We start from the raw sequence: 17,827 nt of genomic DNA on the forward strand, positions 1-17,827 counted from the left end.
CCGGCCCTGGGTCCACGAGGCCCAAGGTGGCCCCGCGATCCGACGCCCACCCTGGGTCCACGAGGCCCAAGGTGGCCCCGCGATCCGATGCTGGCCCCTGCTCTCCCTCCGAGTCTGGCTGCCTGAACTGTGGTTTCCTGGCTGGGGTGGGCACGGGGGCAGGATGACCGGGGTCAGACAGGACCGTCCTCTGCCTCCATGTTGCTGAGCGCCAGCCGTACCCCCTGCCCCCTGAGTCAAGCAAGTGCAAGCCTAGACTCCTGGGAAAGGGGGTTCGGGTGCAGGCTGGGGGTGAAGAGTTAGCCAGGCCTGAGGAGGACTGTGGGTCAGGACAGGCGCCCAGAGGTGAAGGGGTGCCTGCTCATTGATGCTCTGTCCCCCACTCTCTACAGGGTCCTCCTGGGCCAAAAGGTGCTAAGGGCTCCTCGGTAAGTGGTGTGCACCCCAAATAGGCCCCTTCTGCCCTGAGCGAGGGGGTGTGTCCCCCTCGATGACCACCATCCGGGACCCTCTTACCCCCTTGACTGGTCCTCATGCATCTCCTCCAGCGCTGGCTGTCCCGAGCATGTCCCCTGCTGGGGTTGCTGCAGACCACGGCATGTGGGCTGTTGCCCCCACCTGAGCGGGGTGGTGCCCCTAAGTTCCCGTCTCGGGGCGTCAGGCTCTTCCATCTGGCACTGGGGATGGGAGGGTCCCTGCTGTCCTGCCCCCTGGCACGTTAGACTGCGCCCCTCACGGTCTCCGTGCCAGTTTCTGGGGATCCTTCTGGAGCGCAGAGTGGGTTTAGGTCCCATCAGGCCTCGGTGATGAGGGTTGGTTCTCTTTTCTTTTTCCCAGGGTCCCACTGGCCCGAAGGGTGAGGCGGGCCACCCAGGACCCCCCGGCCCGCCGGTGAGTAGCCTTCGAAGACTTGGAGGTGGGGATGGGGGCTCTCTGGACACTGAGGCAGTGGTGGGAGCATGTGTGTGTGCTGTTCACTTTCCAGAGCTTGGTGGGGGGAGTCTGGGCGCCAGAGGGAGAGAGTGTGTGCGTGTGCGTGTGCGGGCTGTGACAGTGGGCAGCATCTGACAAGGCCCCGGGGGACGGGTGGGGGCCGTGATGAGCCAGATCGCGGGGCGTCCTCCATGGGTCACCCTGGTTGGCCGTGCGGCCTCTCGATTCCTGTCTCCATCCTCGGCTGGGGCTCCCACACCCGCAGGCATTCGCGTGGCTCCACTGTGTGTGGCCCCAGGCTGGGCTGCGGAGGCCGGGGAGAGCCGGTTGCTTTGAGCCCAGCTGAGGCTCGAACCCCAGGCCGCGGTCCGGAGGAGGGAGGTGCGCGTGCAGGCGAGGCCCGGCAGTGGGGTTGGGCGTGCGGCGCTCGGGAGCAGGAAAGAAGGAGGAAAAGCAGCCTGAGGAGATGGGCGTCTGCAGCCAGATCACGGAGCCCCGGCTGCCCTGGTGCCGCTCCCACTGGGACCCACCCAGTCCTGTCCACACGCAGGGTCCCCCTGGCGAGGTCATCCAGCCCCTGCCAATCCAGGCATCCAGGACCCGGCGGAACATCGACGCCAGCCAGCTGCTGGATGACGCGGCCGGTGAGAACTACGTGGACTACGCAGACGGCATGGAGGAGATCTTCGGCTCGCTCAACTCCCTGAAGCTGGAGATAGAGCAGATGAAGCGGCCCCTGGGCACGCAGCAGAACCCCGCCCGCACGTGCAAGGACCTGCAGCTCTGCCACCCCGACTTCCCGGACGGTAGGGGCCCGCGGGGCCCATGGCGGGTGGGCGCGGGGCAGCCTGCGCGGCGGGAAAGACACAGCGTCCGTGTCCCTGTCTGTGCTGCGCGCTGCCCGGGCATCTCGCCCGGAAGCCGACGGAGGCATCGCAGGACGGAACCAAGTCCCGGGAGGCCAGGGAAGGGGGGCAAGAGAAGGCTCCCCTTCAAGGCAGCCGGCCCCTCGTCAGCTGCGCTGACAGGTTGCAGCTGCTTCTGGAACCGTGCAGGGAGCCGCTCACGAATCCCCTCCCTGTCCGCCGTCCAGGTGAATACTGGGTGGATCCTAACCAGGGGTGCTCCAGAGATTCCTTCAAAGTTTACTGCAACTTCACAGCCGGAGGGGCGACGTGCGTCTTCCCCGACAAGAAGTCCGAGGGGGTGAGTGCCTGCCTCCCCGACTGCCTTCCCATCACGGCGGGAATGGTTTCAAAGCCGAGGTTTCTCCCCCAGAAGTAGACCTGAGCCGCGGGACGGGGTGGGCGCGCCTGGTGCTGTGGCAGGTGAGGGGATGGCCGGCCCCACATGGGGATTTCAACCGCTGGGTGCTCAGCTCCTTCCTGAAATGACCCCACAAGTCTGCCCTCAGACCAACCCGAAACCCATAGGGTGGCCTTTGGGCCAAGTCCACAGCCCCCCAGATGCATCTTTGAGAGGCTGGCGTTTGCCTCGGTTCTCGGTGTCGGCGGACATCTGGGCACCCGCTCCTGTCTCTCCCGAGGGCAGCGTGTGTGTCTGAAGTCTGTTCCGGACGGAATCTTGGTCAGCGAGGTTCTGATGCACAGAGAGTTGCGAGCACATCGATTAACAGTCCCCTCCGTGGGGGGACTTTGTGTGTGTGCAGTTGGGAGTGAATGTGTGTGGGGACACAGGCGTGCGGCCGGCGTGTGTGTGCGTGGGGACTTGGGCTGCTTTCCCCTTGAGGTGGACAAGGTCTCTAACTGCAAGATGACCGCGACGCAGCGCCGTCTGCGTGGGGCCTGCTCAGACCACCACGACGCCCCCCAGGCGGCCGGCTGTCCAGGCAGGTTGTGGCCCGGTACGGGAGGAGCTGGGAGGCCTGTGGTCTGCAGGGGTGCCATCCCCTCACCCCTACATCTCGCTGTCACTGTGGGGAGCTCCAGCACCCCTGGCCCGGCCACGGGGGCAGGGGCTCCACCATGACAGGCATGATTTGGGGACCCCCGTTTTATATACACGCTCCCCAACCTGAAATTTGAAATCCTCGGTAACCTGTATGGCCCGCAACAAACAGCCTGATGTTCAAAGAGAAAATACAAGCCTCGGGACTCTCCGTTTGGCAGAGCCCCAGGAGGAAGTTCAGGTGGAAAAATCACTGTTTCTCATCTTTTTTGTGGCTGTCTGTCCCCAACACGTGAACTAGTGGGCACCCCAGGAGCCCGAGCTGGTGGTGTAGCTGGGCGGACAGCAGGCTGGGGGCTGAGTGACCCCCACTGCTCCGTGTTCTTCCTCGGGCTCAGCCCCGTGAGAGTAGGGACCCTCCGCCGGTCGCCTGCACCTGTGGCCCTGGTCCCAGCGGAGGCCGTGTGCATGTTGTCTGAGCGCTGACATGGGCGGGTCTGGAAGCCTACGCGAGAGAGCGGATGGGCCCCCCTTCCTCCCACAGGCCCTTTTCCCTCCCCTGCATGCGACCAGCTCAGAGGGGAGCCCAGGGGGACAGAACAGGGAGTCAGGGTCCTGCTTCCCCGCTGTGCACGACGAGGTCCAGGCAGAGCAGAGGCCTGTGGGCCCGTCCCTTGCGCTCCCCGGCTCTGCAGCGAGTGGCTCCCCGTTTCTGCCTCTGGAGCCCGCAGCAGGCCCTCCTCTTAGAGGAGGGGTCACGCGTTCACTCCCCACAGCGTTCCTGAGCCCGCTTGGTGCTAGGCCTGTCCTTGGGAACTGCTCCTGGGCCCCGTGCAGAGCAGACCCCCAAGTGGGAGCCCTCCCCTCCCGTGGGTGGGGGGCAGATGCCGTCCCTCCCGATGACGATGGTCAGCTTCATGCTGTGTCTTCAGGGAGGCCTTGCCCACCACACACAGCCACGCAGGACACACGCATCAAATGAGAGTAGATGAGAGGGAGGCTGTGTGTCCTTCCCTTGGCCTGTCCGGGTCCATGCTGGCTCTTACTGTCCTGAGTGCCTTTGGCGCCGGGCAGGCGTCCACCGCTCAGCAGTTCGGAAGCCCTGGGCCCTGCACGAGAGGCTGGGTGTGCACACATGCACGGCAGGCCCCCCCTCTCCCTGTCCTCAGCGCGGTCTGTCCCAGGGCGAGCACCCCGACTCCACGGGAGCCCCCGGCCATGGGGGGCGAGGCACGGGCGGGACAAGGCATGTCTGCAGGCGGGCGAGTGCTCCTCGTGGTCGTGGGAGAAGTAACCCTGTCCTTCTCTGTTTCTCTCCCTCCCACCTGCCCGCTCGATGTTTAGGCCAGGATCACTTCTTGGCCCAAAGAAAACCCGGGTTCCTGGTTCAGTGAATTCAAGCGTGGTAAACTGGTAAGGCGGCCTCTGGCTTCTCCGTGGTTGTCCTTCAAACGCGCCCGTTTCGTATCTTGCAGAGTAAAATGGCCCGCTGGCCCAAAGAGCAACCTTCTACCTGGTATAGTCAGTACAAGCGAGGGTCCCTGGTAAGTGGCCGCCGGGGCGCTGCCCGCTTGCCGCACGGCCTGGCTCGCGGCTCTGCATGGCACTCATGGCCGCCGTGTGCGCACCTGCTCTCGCCCCTTCGGCCGAGCTGCTCCACGGCACATGACAGCCAGACTCCGCATCGGCGCCCTCGCCCGCCACCCCCGACGAGAGTTCATTCGGCCTGGGAGCAGGGGGACGGGAGCCCGGGGATGGTTTTCCAGTCCCGTCTAGGTCGGGAGCTGGGTGCTCGGGGTGCCCAGAGCCACAGCTGGGCGCCACCAGGAGTTGGAAGCAGACACCAGGAGCTGGAGGGTTTTATCTTGCTCAGTCCTCGTGGGCGGGTTGGGTGAGGCGGGTCCTGGACCACTAAACCACGAGTTCTTCCCAGGACACGGGCCACTGAGGTCATTCCCCTGCGGCTGCCGGGTGAGGGGGCCGTCCCTGATTGCCCACCCGGCCGTGGGCTGCTCCGTGCGCCCACATGACTCGGTTAGTCCCCGCTGTAACTCCCAGGGAGCTGGTCTCAGTAATCCGTCCCAGAATTGGAAAGACACTTGCATCCCTTGAAGGGAGCGAAGGTGACGTTCTGTCGCCGGCCCAGAGATGGAGCCGTGCGGACTCCTTCATACCAGGCCCGCGGCTGGCCCGTACGCTCGGGCATGTTGCCCTGACCGTCCCAGGGGTTTGGTCCGGGCGCTTCCCTGGAACAGCACGTGGAGCCCTGTGCCCTCTTCCTAGCAGGTGAAAGGCCAAGGGTCCAGGATGCGGACGCGTTGCAGGCACCTGACTGTGCGCCTTGCCTTCACGTCCTCAGATCTGGTCATTGCCCTGCTACGCGCCCCGGGGGGGCGGTCCTTTGTCACCCAGAAGCCATGCCGTGGAAGCTCCGTGGCCATGTGCCATCACTGCGGGCACCGTGGCCTCCTGGGGGGACACAGAGGCCATGTCCCCCAAGGACTCCCAGAGCGGTGGCTTCCAGCCGGCCTTTGCCCTGCCCCACCTCTCGAGGCCCCTTGCTCTTCTACCTCGAGGCACTTCATGGCTAACAACACCGCACGCGCTCCGTGTCCTTGATTCCAAGCCGCTCGGGCTCTTTGCAGACACTCTGAAGGTCCGCGTCCGCGCTCGCCTTGCCCCGTCTGCGGAGACTTCCTTCCATCTCTCTGCATGGACGGCAGGCCTCTCGCCTGCTTCTCCCCCTGCTCTTCCTCCTCCTTCCACCCCTGTTGTGCTTGCCTCCAAAAGAGCAGCTGCACACAGAAGGACCTGCCTCGGACGCCCCCTCAGCGCGGGCGGGCCCAGTGAGGGCGGGTCAGGCGAGCCCGGGACCTGGACGGGGCAGCCGGGTGCCCCTTGTGGCCCCGCGCCCCAGCACCTCACTCACAACACCCACTTTCCGCCACCGACCCGGGGAGCCCGCCTCCCGCCTCTGTCCCGTTTCTGACTTTAGACGGAGCTTAGAGGCGAAGGGACGGCCCCAGCGGAAACCAGCTTTTCCTTTGGGTTTTCCCGCTGCCGTATTGCCAGCTCTCTGGGACTGTCCTAGTGGACAGGACACAGATGCAGGTCCCTTCCTGAAGAAATAGCCTCCTTCCCCGGACCGGGCTGCTCCGGCCGTAGCCCGCAGGATGATCGTGCAGAGCCCCTTTCCCCCTGGGAGGGCGGGGGCTCACGGCGGGGGCCCGGGACTCCCACCCGGGGCCCGCGGCTCAGCCCTGGGGGCTTCAGGTCCTTCTGTGTCCCGCGCTGCTCGCTGGCCTGTCCCCACGCATGCATGCTACCTCCAGTCAGTCGAGCTTCCTCCCAGAAGGAGCACCTGATGGCCCGGATTGCTGGTTGGTATTCAGTCGTCCTCCTCAGGGTCCGGCCGAGACGTATGCGGTCGCTGCGTGCAAAGCCGGTGCTGGCCGGCAGCCTGGTGCCCCCCGGCCCAGGCGGGGAGGGGCAGGGTCTCCGGCCGGGCCCCCGCCCCTGCGCCCTCTAGTTCTGTATACGCGTATGTGAGCGAGCGGGCAGCATGGGCCTCGATTCGCCCTCGTGTGTCCAGCACGGCTGTCGTGGGGCGGCTGGCCAGGGCCTGGGACAGCAGTGGTGTGGCCGCAGCCATGCAGGGAGGGACTGCCCTCCGCTGACGCCCGGGACCTCCCGGGCACCCTCCACCTCCCGCGGGGAGGGCCTGCAAAGCGCTGCGGCTGGGGAGGGGGCCGAGCCTCGTCTGGGGGCGGGAGGCACCCACGTCCCTGGCCATGTTGGGCTGTTCAGAAGGCTGGCGTCTGCAAGGACGCAGAAACTGAGGCTCGCCCCACGCCCGCCCCGCACCCACCCCGCGCCCTGTCGAGCTCTGTAGCCCATGACTGGGGGGAGCTGGTGACGCCGGCGAAGGCTCTTGAGAAGGGGCACGTCATCAGTGATGCCCTGCTCTGGGCTTGCTGTCAGAGGGTGGGTCTTTCCAGGGAGGGTCACGTCCCCAGAGCGCCCCCGGCTGCCCCCTCTCGGCGTGGGCCAGTGCTGAGTCCCCGTCCCCAGGCCAGGAAGGCCTGCTCTGCTTTCCCCTGGGTTCTGTGCCCTAAAAAGGCAGGCATGGCCTTTCCTGAGTGCCATCCTGTGGCTCCCCTCTGCCTGCAGGAAGGCACCCGGCCGCCCCGGCCCTCGGGCTCGCGGCCTGATGGCTCAGGCCCCTATTGCTGCCGTAGGACCTAGCACCCCGTGCATCACTCCCGGCCGGCCCGAGTCACCCCCGGGCCCCCTGCCCTCTCTATCTGCAGTTCTCACGGCTCCCTGGCCAGGGCCTAGGACATCATGGGTGCCCAGCGAATGGTTTTCATCTATTACCGTAATCCCACGAGTGCCTTCCTTTGGCCGGCCTCCGGGCACAGTGACGGGAGCTCGAGGCCACTTGTCTGCCCTCAGGGTGCTCACAGTCCAGGGAGGGCTGCAGCCCAGGCACCGGGAGCCTGTGACACAGAGCTCCAGAGCTGGTGTGGAGGGCCTTACAGCCCAGGAGGGAAAACAGACAGTGAGCCAGGCTAAGGTGGGGAAGGGCACCTCACCTGGGCAGGCTTCCCTGAGGAGGCGGCCCGTGACCTGAGCCCTGGAGGAGGAGGCACCAGCCAGGCCAGGAGGGACAGGAGCGTTGTGTAGGTCTCTGAAAGAAATGAGGTGCATTTCCCTCTGTTCCAGGGAGCCCCCAAGAGAGCCAGTGTGTTGTGTTCTGGCCTCGGGGGGCTGCGTGTGCGGCACACGCCCAGGGCAGTGCCCTCGGCACGGCTCACGCTCTGGAGGAGACAGCACGTGGACGAAGCTTGTGGAGGCTGGGCCGCGAGGGGGGCCTTGTCTCCTCACTGCTGAGCAGCCCCTCCTGTCCCCCCAGCTTTCCTACGTGGACGCCGAGGGCAACCCCGTGGGCGTGGTCCAGATGACCTTCCTGCGGCTGCTGAGTGCCTCCGCCCACCAGAACATCACCTACAACTGCTACCAGTCGGTGGCCTGGCAGGACGCAGCCACGGGCGGCTACGACAAGGCCATGCGCTTCCTGGGCTCTAACGACGAGGAGATGTCCTACGACAACAGCCCCTACATCCGCGCCCTGGTGGACGGCTGCGCTGTGAGTGTCCCACGGAGCTGCGCGGGGCGGGGCGCGGGACCTGGGAGAGCGCACCCCTTGCGGGGAAGGCTGGGGAGCCGGCTCTGCGGCCCTGGCCAGCTGCGACCCGAAGCCCATGTCAGTCCGGCCTGGAATCAGCGGCTCTCCTCAGACAGCGCCTCCCCAGGAGTGGCCAGGACACAGGCTCTGCTGGGCGGTGCTCTGCGGGTCCAGGGCCCGCATCAGCCCCCGAGTTTGCCCAGCCACGCTAGGTCGCGCCCGGGCCCCGTCCGCCCGCCAGGAAGGGCCGAGCTGCTCCGCAGGCCTGACAGGAGGCTTGCTCAGCCCACACGGCCTGTCAGGGCTGGAGTTGCGTTCGCTCTCCGGGCCCCGGGCCCCGGGATGCTTGCCCTCCTCTGCGCCCCCACCTCTGGCCTCCCAGAGTGAGGCCAGGGTCCCCACCGAGGGCCAGCTCCTCGGGACCGTACCTCCAGGGGCTGCCGTCAACCCGGGCAGGTCTGAGCTGAGTCCTGGTGTCCCCGCAGCCATGAACCGGGGGTCCGGTCCTGTTGAAATCCTCAGGCACGTCCCTCGTGTGGCCTTTGAGAGGCTGGAGGTGGGGTTGCCAAGAAGCATCGTCTCTGCGAGTCCTTCTGTCCCGTCTCAACGTCGGGCCACCTGTTCTGAATTCAGAGGCCCTGCCCGAGGTGCCCGGGCCAGCCCCCCCGGGGACAGGGCTAGCGTGGGCTCCAGCCCTGCTCCGTGTCCAGGGCCGGCCCCTCAAAGGGCCTCCCTCCGGGCCGGCGCACGATACCCCTTTCTAGAAGGGGCTGTGCTCTCACCGTGTGGCCCGGAAGCTCTTCTGGACCCTCTTAGCACCAGCTCCAGACAGGGTCCTTCCTGCAGACTTCCAGGTGGGCAAAGCATCTGAGAGTTCTTCTCGTTGGCCCAGCGGCCCTCCCCTTTGTCCCCCACCCCACCTTCTGAACAGAGCAGTCAGGGCATCTGTCAGCTGGTCACAGTGCGTCCGAGGCCAGGGAGAGGCGTGCCCGAGCACTGAGCTGCCCCCCTGGGCTCCTGCCCCTGGGTTAGTGCGTCCTCCCTGGCCCGTCACAGCGTGCATGGGATGTGACCGTTTTCCCTAATGTCTGCTGCGGCGGTCCGGTGCCGTCCAGGCCAGGCCCGAGCGGAAGGCCCTGCGGGGCATCTGGGTCCCGCGGGAAAGTGAGAGCGCAGAGCCGCCTGGTAGCCGCTGAGAGCAGGACCCAGGCTCACCGCTTGCCTCCCACCCTGGCTGGTGCCCTTGGACTGGGCAGCACCCTCCAGCCCTGGGGAGCTCTGTTCCTGCACCTCACCCCGGGGCCACCTTGGGGATTATGGGCGAGGGCACCCAGCGGGCAGGCTTCCCTGGAGTGCCCTGCCCCTCTTCCCTGCTTCCGTGCACCCTGGGATTTGTGTGGGTCAGTCTTTCGGTCCGACTGGGATGTGCAAGAGTCATCCCTGAGTAAAGCAGAGGAGTCCAACCCCCTGGGAAGGGATCGCCACCGGCATCTGCTCGCGCTCCTGACGTGCACCCCGAGCTCTTTGAGAAGGTCATGAGGCAGCAGGGAGAATTATCCCTGCGTCTCTGCCTCCTACAAGTGGGGCTCCTGCTCCATCGGGCTGTCCCAGAAGCATGTCTCATCTCGCCTCCAAAGCTTGGGACTGTGTTCATTTTTTTTTTTTTTTTAAAGATTTTATTTATTTATTTGAGAGAGAGAGACTGAGAGAGAGAGAGCATGAAAGGGGGGAGGGTCGGAGGGAGAAGCAGACTCCCCGCCAAGCAGGGAGCCCGATGCGGGACTCGATCCAGGGACTCCAGGATCATGACCTGAGCCGAAGGCAGTCGCTTAACCAACTGAGCCACCCAGGCGCCCCTTGGGACTGTGTTCAGCCCGCCAGAAGCCCCAGAAGAATCCTCCGTTCCTGGGACTGTTTCTGACAACAGGGGTGCACGAGGCTAAGGCCGTGAAGGTGGAGACAGGAGGAGTCTCCTATGGCAGAGGCAGGACCCCGGGACAAGGCCTTGAGTCGGGCTTGGAGCATGCCGGCTTCCGTGCACCTTCACTCCTGAGAGAGCACTGCCGGGGAGGAGACAGTGCCCCGGCCCCTCGGCGGTCAAGTCCGGGCTCTGCCACGGTCCTCTGCGCGTCTCTGGACGCCGTGGCGAGACCCAAGCTCTCGGGACAGGGAGACTGGACGCTGGGCCGGGAAGATGGCCGCTCCCTCCTCAGGCAGTTTTGCTTCTGGAGAGAAAAGAGCCGACCCCTGAAAAGGAGGAGAGCAAAGGTCTCCGAGCAGAAAGCCTGCTGTGCGGGCTGGACCCGGAATTTGGGTGGAGGGCGGGGCTCACAGAACAGGGAGGTGGGGCATGGGGGCGCGCCTGGGGAGTCGTGCTCGGTGAACCCCATGCCCCCAAAAAGCTCAGCCCAATTTGAAAAGTCGCAGCCACCCCCCGCCCCAGTAACTGTGGAGGGGCCCCTGCCTCCAGACGCGCGCTGGTGGTAGAGAGGCCCGCCTCAGCCCTCGGGCGCGGGAGGCTGGCTGGAGTCGTGTAGCGAGGGCCAAAGAACCGGGGTTCCCTCAGACGTGCTGGGCTGTGTGGCCTGAGTGAGGGGCCCCTGAGCGGGCACGGCCCTGCACACAGACACATCACTTGGCGAGAGGCCCAAGGAGCTGTGCCACATAAATCTGGTTGTCCGTGCAGCTCTGTGCACCCTCGGGGGCCGTTGCCAGCCCGTAATGGTTATTTACGCCTCCGGAATAACGGGGTACAGAGCGGCAGGCGAGCGTGCAGCCTGCTTAAACACACCCTCTCTAAGAGCTCTGATAGGTGCAGCCATGGGGCCCCGTAAATCCAGGAGAAACACCCTGTCAGCTCAGCAAACGCCGCCGTCCCTTGCGTGGGGAGGGGAGGCGGATGCCAGCCCCACAAAGGCCGGTTGGCCCGCCCTCCCGCGGGAGGAAGAGCCGGTGGGGCGCTGCCCTGCTGGCCGGCTCGCCGCTGGGAAGGCGCAGGCCGCCCGCAGCCGAGGTCCACGGGTCCCACGGCAGCCCCGCCTTCTAGCGGCCGGGAAGGCCGGGCCAGCCGTCCCACCTGATCCCTACTGTGCGGTGTCCGACGGTGAGGACGGGGGCAGAGGCAGAGCTTAGGCGGGCGGCGTTGGGGGCTGGCGTGGCCGGAGGAGGCATGAGCCATCCCGGATGTGCTGCGCCGGGCCGGGCCCGGGCCACGTGGTTAGAAAGCGCCAGCATCTGTGGCCTCGAGGTCCTGGTCGTCCCCGAGCAGTCCTTCAGGACGGCGCCCACGTCAGGATTGTCTGAGAGGCAGATTGTGCTGCCTGCCCCCCGGCCCACGGCGTTGCCATCTCTGGGATGGGGCCAGAACCGCACGGGGCCAGCAGGCTCCCTAGGGGGCTCATGGTGGCTTTAAAATAATTCCAGCCAGACCCAGCTGCGGGCAGGATGAGGTTGTTAAGGCGGGGACGTGGCGGGGACAGAGGTCTCCAGGATAAGGAAAGTTCCAAGAGAGTGCGTTTAGGAAAGTCACAAGGCGGACATGCACCACAGCTCGGCCACCAGGGGCTTCTGTGGAGGGCCTGCTAGACGCGCTGGGCATGAGGGCCCCTTCTGCTGCACAAACCTCCCGTGGTCTGTACGGTGGAAAACAGCCATAGTGGGGGCTGGTTATCCAGTGCTTGCAACACACTTAGCACTTAAAGCCACAACTTCTTGGGGTCAGACTCAGTTCCTGAGGGTCGGAAACCTGGGAGTGGCTCAGCCGGTGGCTTGGGCCCAGAGTGTCTCCGTCTGCTCGGGCCCAGAGTGTCTCCGTCAGCTCGGGCTGTGTAACAAAACACCCCAGACTGGTGGCTGGGCCACGGCAGCCATGGGCTTCTCACAGCTCTGGAGGCTGGAAGCCGAGGTCGGGTGCTGGCGCGGGCGGGCCCAGGGGACGGGACAGCCTGCTTCGGGGCCGCAGACAGTCGCATTCCCGCTGCGGCCTCCTGCGGTGGAGAGAGCGGCTAGCTTTCTGGTCACTTCTTGTCAGAGCACCACCGTCACGACCTAGTCACCTCCCAAAGGCCCTGCCTCCAGACACCCTCACATTGTAGACGGGACGTCAACACCTGGACTGTGGGGGGACGCAGGCATTCGGTGGCTAGCACAGTGCTGTGTGGCCACGGGGCTGCTCTCCGGGGAGGGCCGCTGGCCTGGGGCTGCGGGGTCTGTTCAGTTCCTGCCCCGTGGGCCCCTCCGCAGGGCTGCCCGGCCAGTGGCCTCCCCCAGAGGAGTGATGGGGGCAGGCCAGAAGCCGGGGCCCTCGTGCACACCTCCACCCGTGGAGTGGAAGCCACTTTGTGGCTGCTCCACTTCCCGTGGCTTCCCGCGTGCCATGCATGGGTCCGGGCACCCTGACCCCTGTTCCGCAGGAGGGAATAAGCCCTCCAGAGGCTCTTCGTTCCTCCTTCAGGATGTGGATGGTGCCGGGAGACCCTCCCCGGGGCCAGACCCCACTGAGAGTGTGGCTCTGCTCTGGGTGGGAAGGAGAGATAGCCGCTCGTCCTGGACGGCGACGGGGTGTGTCTGTGAGGGTCTGTGGGGAAGACGCCCCCACTGGGGACCCTCGCCTCGGGGGATGTAGATGGGAGGACAGGCCCGTTTAGCCTCAGGTGGGAGCGTCCTGTGTGCTCAGAGCTGAGTGACCGGGGCGACCCTGCACCTCCCCTCCCTGTGCTCTGATGTGTGGCCAGGCAGGGGAGTGAAGACACCTCTCCTGGGAAAGTTCTGGCACCTTCCTGGGGTTCACCCTTCTCCTTAGTAAGGTGGGGCTTGCATCCTGACCCGGGGCTGAGCGGAGGGTGACACGAGATGCTCGTGGAGGTTAAACAGACTGAGCAAGGGACTCACCGCAGCACAGTGCTCCCTCCCTGTGCCATCCCTGGTCCTCTGTGCCTCAGTTTACCCAGTACTTCTCTAGACCAGGGAGTGAGTCAGGTTCCCTCCTCTTCTCACACTTGTGGGTGTGGAGTCCTCTTACTTCTGGGTGTGATTGCCAAGGGCAGGACCGGCCATCAGCCCTCACTGTCTGAGAATTCTTCATTTTGAACAAGGAGCTGGTATCCGGGTATACTCCGGCGGAGCTGCGTTTTCTGTGGCTGGTCCTGATGCGGCTGCCTTGGGGTGTCCCAGCTGGCAGGGGAGCGCGTGCTTCCGGGACTAGGGCTAGGGTTAAGTGGGAGGTCATGAGGTGGGAGGCGCTGCCTTCCCTGGTCTGGCACGTGTCCCTCCCTCCACCTGCCCTGAGAGACGGCGCAAACCCGCTTTCTCCGCGGCTGGTCTGGGCGCGCGCGGGAGCTGGGAGCGGGGCGGGTGGGGGGTGGCGGCTCAGCCCCGCCAGGTGCCTCCCCCGCCCCCTCTTACTGACACGTGCCTCTCTTCTGCTTCCCAGACGAGGAAAGGGTACCAGAAGACCGTCCTGGAGATCGACACACCCAAGGTAGAGCAAGTACCCATTGTGGACATCATGTTCAATGATTTCGGTGAAGCGTCACAGAAATTTGGATTTGAAGTGGGGCCGGCTTGCTTCCTGGGCTAGGAGCCGCGAGCCCAGCCCCCAAGAGCAACCTCGTGACCTCAGCGCGCCGTCTGCGGGCGTCCTGGACAGTGAAGGCCCCTCGTCCCTCCCCCGACCTCGTCTGTGCCCGGCTCCGCACCGAGCCAGACCCCAAACACACAGAGAGCAAAGGGAAAGAGCCGAGTCCCCCACCCCGGAGCCGAATCACATGACCTAGACAGCCCCCAGCCACCGGGCCCCACCGCTTTGTCAGCCCCGTTCCGTCCCCACCGCACGCCGCAGGGACCAGGACCGGGCCACACTTCCTGCCGCCGAGCCGGCCGATCCGACACCTGCATGGAGAGGTCGCTGGGCCTGGGCGTGGGGCTGCAGTATTTGGAGATCACTTTTTTTTTTAATTCAACTTGAAGATGTGTATTTCCCCTGACCTTCAAAAAATGTTCAGAGGCAAGCCTCGTAAAGGTCATCCCCACCCAGCCAGAGCCTCTGTTTTCAACTACACGATCCATTCATGGGCCAAATGTCATTCTGCATGTGCCTTTCCGATGGATTAAAGGTGCTTTCGTCTTTGTGAGTTTTAAGTAAATATTTGTATTGTATTGTCATAAATGTTCAGTGTCCCTGACTTTCAATCACGCATGTCAGCCCAGCTTCGGTCCCACTGGGGGGGTGGGGGAAGGGGAGGGCGTCCAGTTCTGGTGAGGAAGGGGCAGCGCCCTTCCCCACTGGCCAAGAACGTGCAATAAGGTGGAGGTCTGCCCAGGGCAGCAGGAGGGCACGCTGCCGTTTGAACAGCGGGTGCCTGGGCCCCTATTCAGATAATTTTTTGGTGAGCTCTGGATTTTTTTTTTTTTTTTTAATGGAGAGGAAAAAAAAAGAACTTGATGCTTTGTCTTTCCTACGTGCACTTAGATTAAATCGCGGGCATAAATTAATTTTAATTGCTTCCTTTCCCCATTTTTCTCCCCGCAGAGCCTGATGGGAGAGTGTCCAGGGTGGGGAAACCACACTTTCTGTAGATGATAATTAAATGAAAATTGGTGCTCACTTTTACACTTCTCCTTTGTGGTGCTATCTGTTTTAAGATCTCCTTGAAAGGGGACCCTGGGGTCACCTGGCCGTGCCTCTTCCTCCCGCCTCTCGGTCCTGGTCTCTGCCTCCACGGGACGCGGGTCTCTGCCCAGGATGGAGAGGTAGACACTTGCCACCTTCCTTCCCGCTGGGCCCACATGCTTTTGCGCTCCCAGGTTGCTGCGAGGTTTGTTGCCAGTGTTAGATTGTGCTTCTGTGATTTGAAAACACACACACGCACACATATAAGATGCTGCCCGCTCTGTCCGTGGTGTGCTGATGAGCAGGTCGTCTTCAGTTTGCTGAATGTTTGGTGCTAATTTCTGTGTTTGTGCTCAGCACTGAGCTAAAGCTGCGTGTGCAGACGGGGAGATGTGCAATGAACTCTGGGGGTCTCTCCGGGGCTTCTGCCCCCCACGAGCAATTTGGAGTTCCACCCGCAAGTGTCCTGGGCATCGGCCTCAGCCGCCCTGGAGCTCTGGGCTGGCGGGGCTTCTCCGCAAGCGAGGGCCAGGGGGCTGCCGTCTGTGGGCAGACGGCCCAATGGACCGGCCAGGAAGGGCCACCCCCTCACTGTGAAAAGCTGCCCTCGTGCAATGCCCTTTCCTTCCGTGCTGAGGGGAACGGGCAGGGCCCCGAGGCCCTGCTCAGCCCCCTCGGGAGCCGCTGTGACCGACGGTTCTGGTGCTGTCCTCTGCCTGCCCTGCCCGCTGGGCCCTGCTTCCCGCTGGGGAGACCACCGCAGAGCCCCCCCGCTGGGGCATCAGGAAACCACCCACTAGGATTTCCCGCATCCCTGTGGACATGGAGTCTTGCTGTCGCCAAAGAGAAGTCTGGCTTCGAGGTTCTTTCAAGCTCAGGAGGCTGGCAAGCGCCAATGACTCACATTTGTCTCTTCCAAAGCAAAGCCATATCTGAGGACTGCCGCGCGGTGCCCTGTGGGTGTTGTCTAGGTCATGTGATTCCATTTTGATTCCTCGTCCCTCTCGAGTCCCCTCTTACACTGTCCTCCTCATCCTCATGGCCCCTTCAAAGCTGTTGTCATTCGTATGGAAGTCAAACGTGTCCCGTTCTCCCCAGACCACTTCGCTATGGTATATTGCAATAAAAGTACTTCTTATATTTGCAAACATTCTCCTGGTGTAATTCTTGTTCCTCCTTCTCTCTATAACTGGACACAGGCTGATGAAAAGGGAAAAATCATCAACAGAAAACCCACAGGAAAGGTTCTAGGGCATCGGGCCCTTAAAAACACAATGTCCGATGATACGTGTCCACTGCTTAAGAACCCCATGGACGTGTTCCTGAGTCTTCTCTGTAATGCCCAGGAAGGGGCGTTTTCCAATATTTTAAACCTGTGTGACGAAAAGTCCTTGAAAGAGTTTCTCAATAAATCGAGTTGACAGTTTCCACCGTAAACAGACGTGATTGGCTGTCTTCTTCAGGGCGACAGGGCCTCCCCCTGCATGGCACCGCTTGCTGTCTGAAGCCGGTGGCCACAGAGGGCGGAGGGAGGCCAGTGCCATTCCTGGGGGGCCAACTCTGTGGGCGCCTCCGCCAGCCCTGGGGTTCCAGGCCTTGGCCGTGCAGACCTCACCCTCATCCCAGGGCCCTGGCCCGCGTCCCTGAGCCTCCCCACTCTGCTGTCCAGTTGCTTCTCTGGATCGCACTTCACGGCCCCTTGGAGCTCGTGGGGCTCATCCGGCCACTGGCCCCGAGCTCTCCCAGTCCACAGCTGGGGCTCCCTGTCGCATGTCACCGGCCTCGTTCCCCCGAGTGGCTGCGTCCCCAGTGGACTTGGAGGGAGTCCTTGGCCCACCTGTGAGGAATTTGCAACAGAGAGAGAACCGTGTTCGTGGTTCAAGCCACGGATATCCAGGAGTGTTGGCTGCTCCACCAAAACCTAGACCCGGTGGTTCTCAAAGTGTGGTCCTGGGACCAGCAGCATTGGCACTGTCCCCGCGGTACAGATGCAAAGTCTCGGGCCCTTGAGCATCAGACGCAAGCCCTCAGGTGGCCACTACCTGCTCCCTCCTGAGCTCTATGGGCTTGGCCCCCTAAAGCCGGAAGCTCTTCTTGCAAAGCCACAGTGTGGCTGACGGCCGGGGTGGCTCCGAACGTTGTTTGCCCCTGTGGCAGCTTGCAGGCAGGTTGTTCCTGAGAGAAGAAGCCGGAACGGGAAGGGCGGTGGCCAGGCCAGGTGCTCTTGACCGCACTGGAAGGTGGTACAGGGAAGAGACGAGCTCTGGCAGGAGCCGGCGAGGACCCAGGACTTCGAGGGCCAGAGGAGACAAGGCTTCGTCAGGATCATCGTGGACACTGAGAAGCACCGAGGGCCATGCCAGGCTCAGCACAGCCATCACTGGTGTGAGTGGCACATCCTTCGCTTCAAATCCAACAGGCGGGATGCTGGTTACCCTTTGTGACCGCGGTCCTTCAGAGACCGCACCAGCCTAGCCTGAAGGCCTGGGTGGCTGGGACTTCCAGTGCCCCTCGGGCCCCAGCAGCTACACCAAGTGCCCCAGGGTGTGTGTGAGGGAGGCCTGGTGCTTTGCACTCAGCCTCAAAGGTGAGCTGACTGAGCCCGGGTGTAGAGCAGGGATTGAGAGCCGGGTCCTAAGTGAGGCCTGCCTAGGGCGAGGTCCTGCGGAGACCCCCACTTCTCTGTGCATCCTTCTTCATCCTTGAAACCTGCCAAACAAAAGCACCTGCCGCTCAGCTGGGCTAAGGGGCAGGAGCCGGCAAGTGGGGACGGCCCTGAGCCCAGTGATCCTTGCAAGTGGGCATCCCTGGGACTGGCCTCGGGCACTGCTCTTCTGCACCCAAGTACATCCCAACGACTCGTCAGCAAGAGCTCGCTAGACCCCTGCAGCCACCGTGTCTGGACCGGCCCCCTGGAGAGGGAGTCGACACGCGACCCCAGCTTTGACTTCGGCGTCGGGAAAGATGAGATCTTTTGGATATGACCGTGTCCCGGCCTGGCCTCGGCTGCAGAGGGGTTGAAGGTCCACAGCTCAGGGCCCATCCTGGGAGCCCTGTTTGTGCGTGGACCCACGGGAGCTGGGTGATAGCAGTCCTTTCCCGTTAGCGCTCCCGGAGGGCTGTGTCCGCTCTTGCCGGGCAAGGGGAAACACCTGTCGCCAGGAAGGAGCAAGCAGGTCATTGTTCAT

The 17,827-nt window shown here is 63.8% G+C and overlaps 1 protein-coding gene across 1 annotated transcript in view; it reads left to right on the plus strand.

Annotated features, from left to right (window-relative positions):
- The window catches only part of COL5A1 (collagen type V alpha 1 chain), a 79,630-nt gene extending 65,439 nt beyond the window's left edge, over positions 1-14,191 (plus strand). Inside the window, exons 51-57 of the mRNA XM_044920661.1 lie at positions 393-428; positions 838-891; positions 1,484-1,739; positions 2,027-2,139; positions 4,186-4,254; positions 7,757-7,990; positions 13,461-14,191. Of these exons, the coding sequence (XP_044776596.1) occupies positions 393-428; positions 838-891; positions 1,484-1,739; positions 2,027-2,139; positions 4,186-4,254; positions 7,757-7,990; positions 13,461-13,607 (909 nt within the window). The 3' untranslated portion in view covers positions 13,608-14,191. The remainder of the gene's footprint in view (positions 1-392; positions 429-837; positions 892-1,483; positions 1,740-2,026; positions 2,140-4,185; positions 4,255-7,756; positions 7,991-13,460) is intronic.
- The last annotated feature ends 3,636 nt before the right edge of the window (positions 14,192-17,827 follow it).

This window comes from Neomonachus schauinslandi, chromosome 13 (genome assembly GCF_002201575.2).
Source record: "Neomonachus schauinslandi chromosome 13, ASM220157v2, whole genome shotgun sequence".
Classification (NCBI taxonomy): Eukaryota; Metazoa; Chordata; class Mammalia; order Carnivora; family Phocidae; genus Neomonachus; species Neomonachus schauinslandi.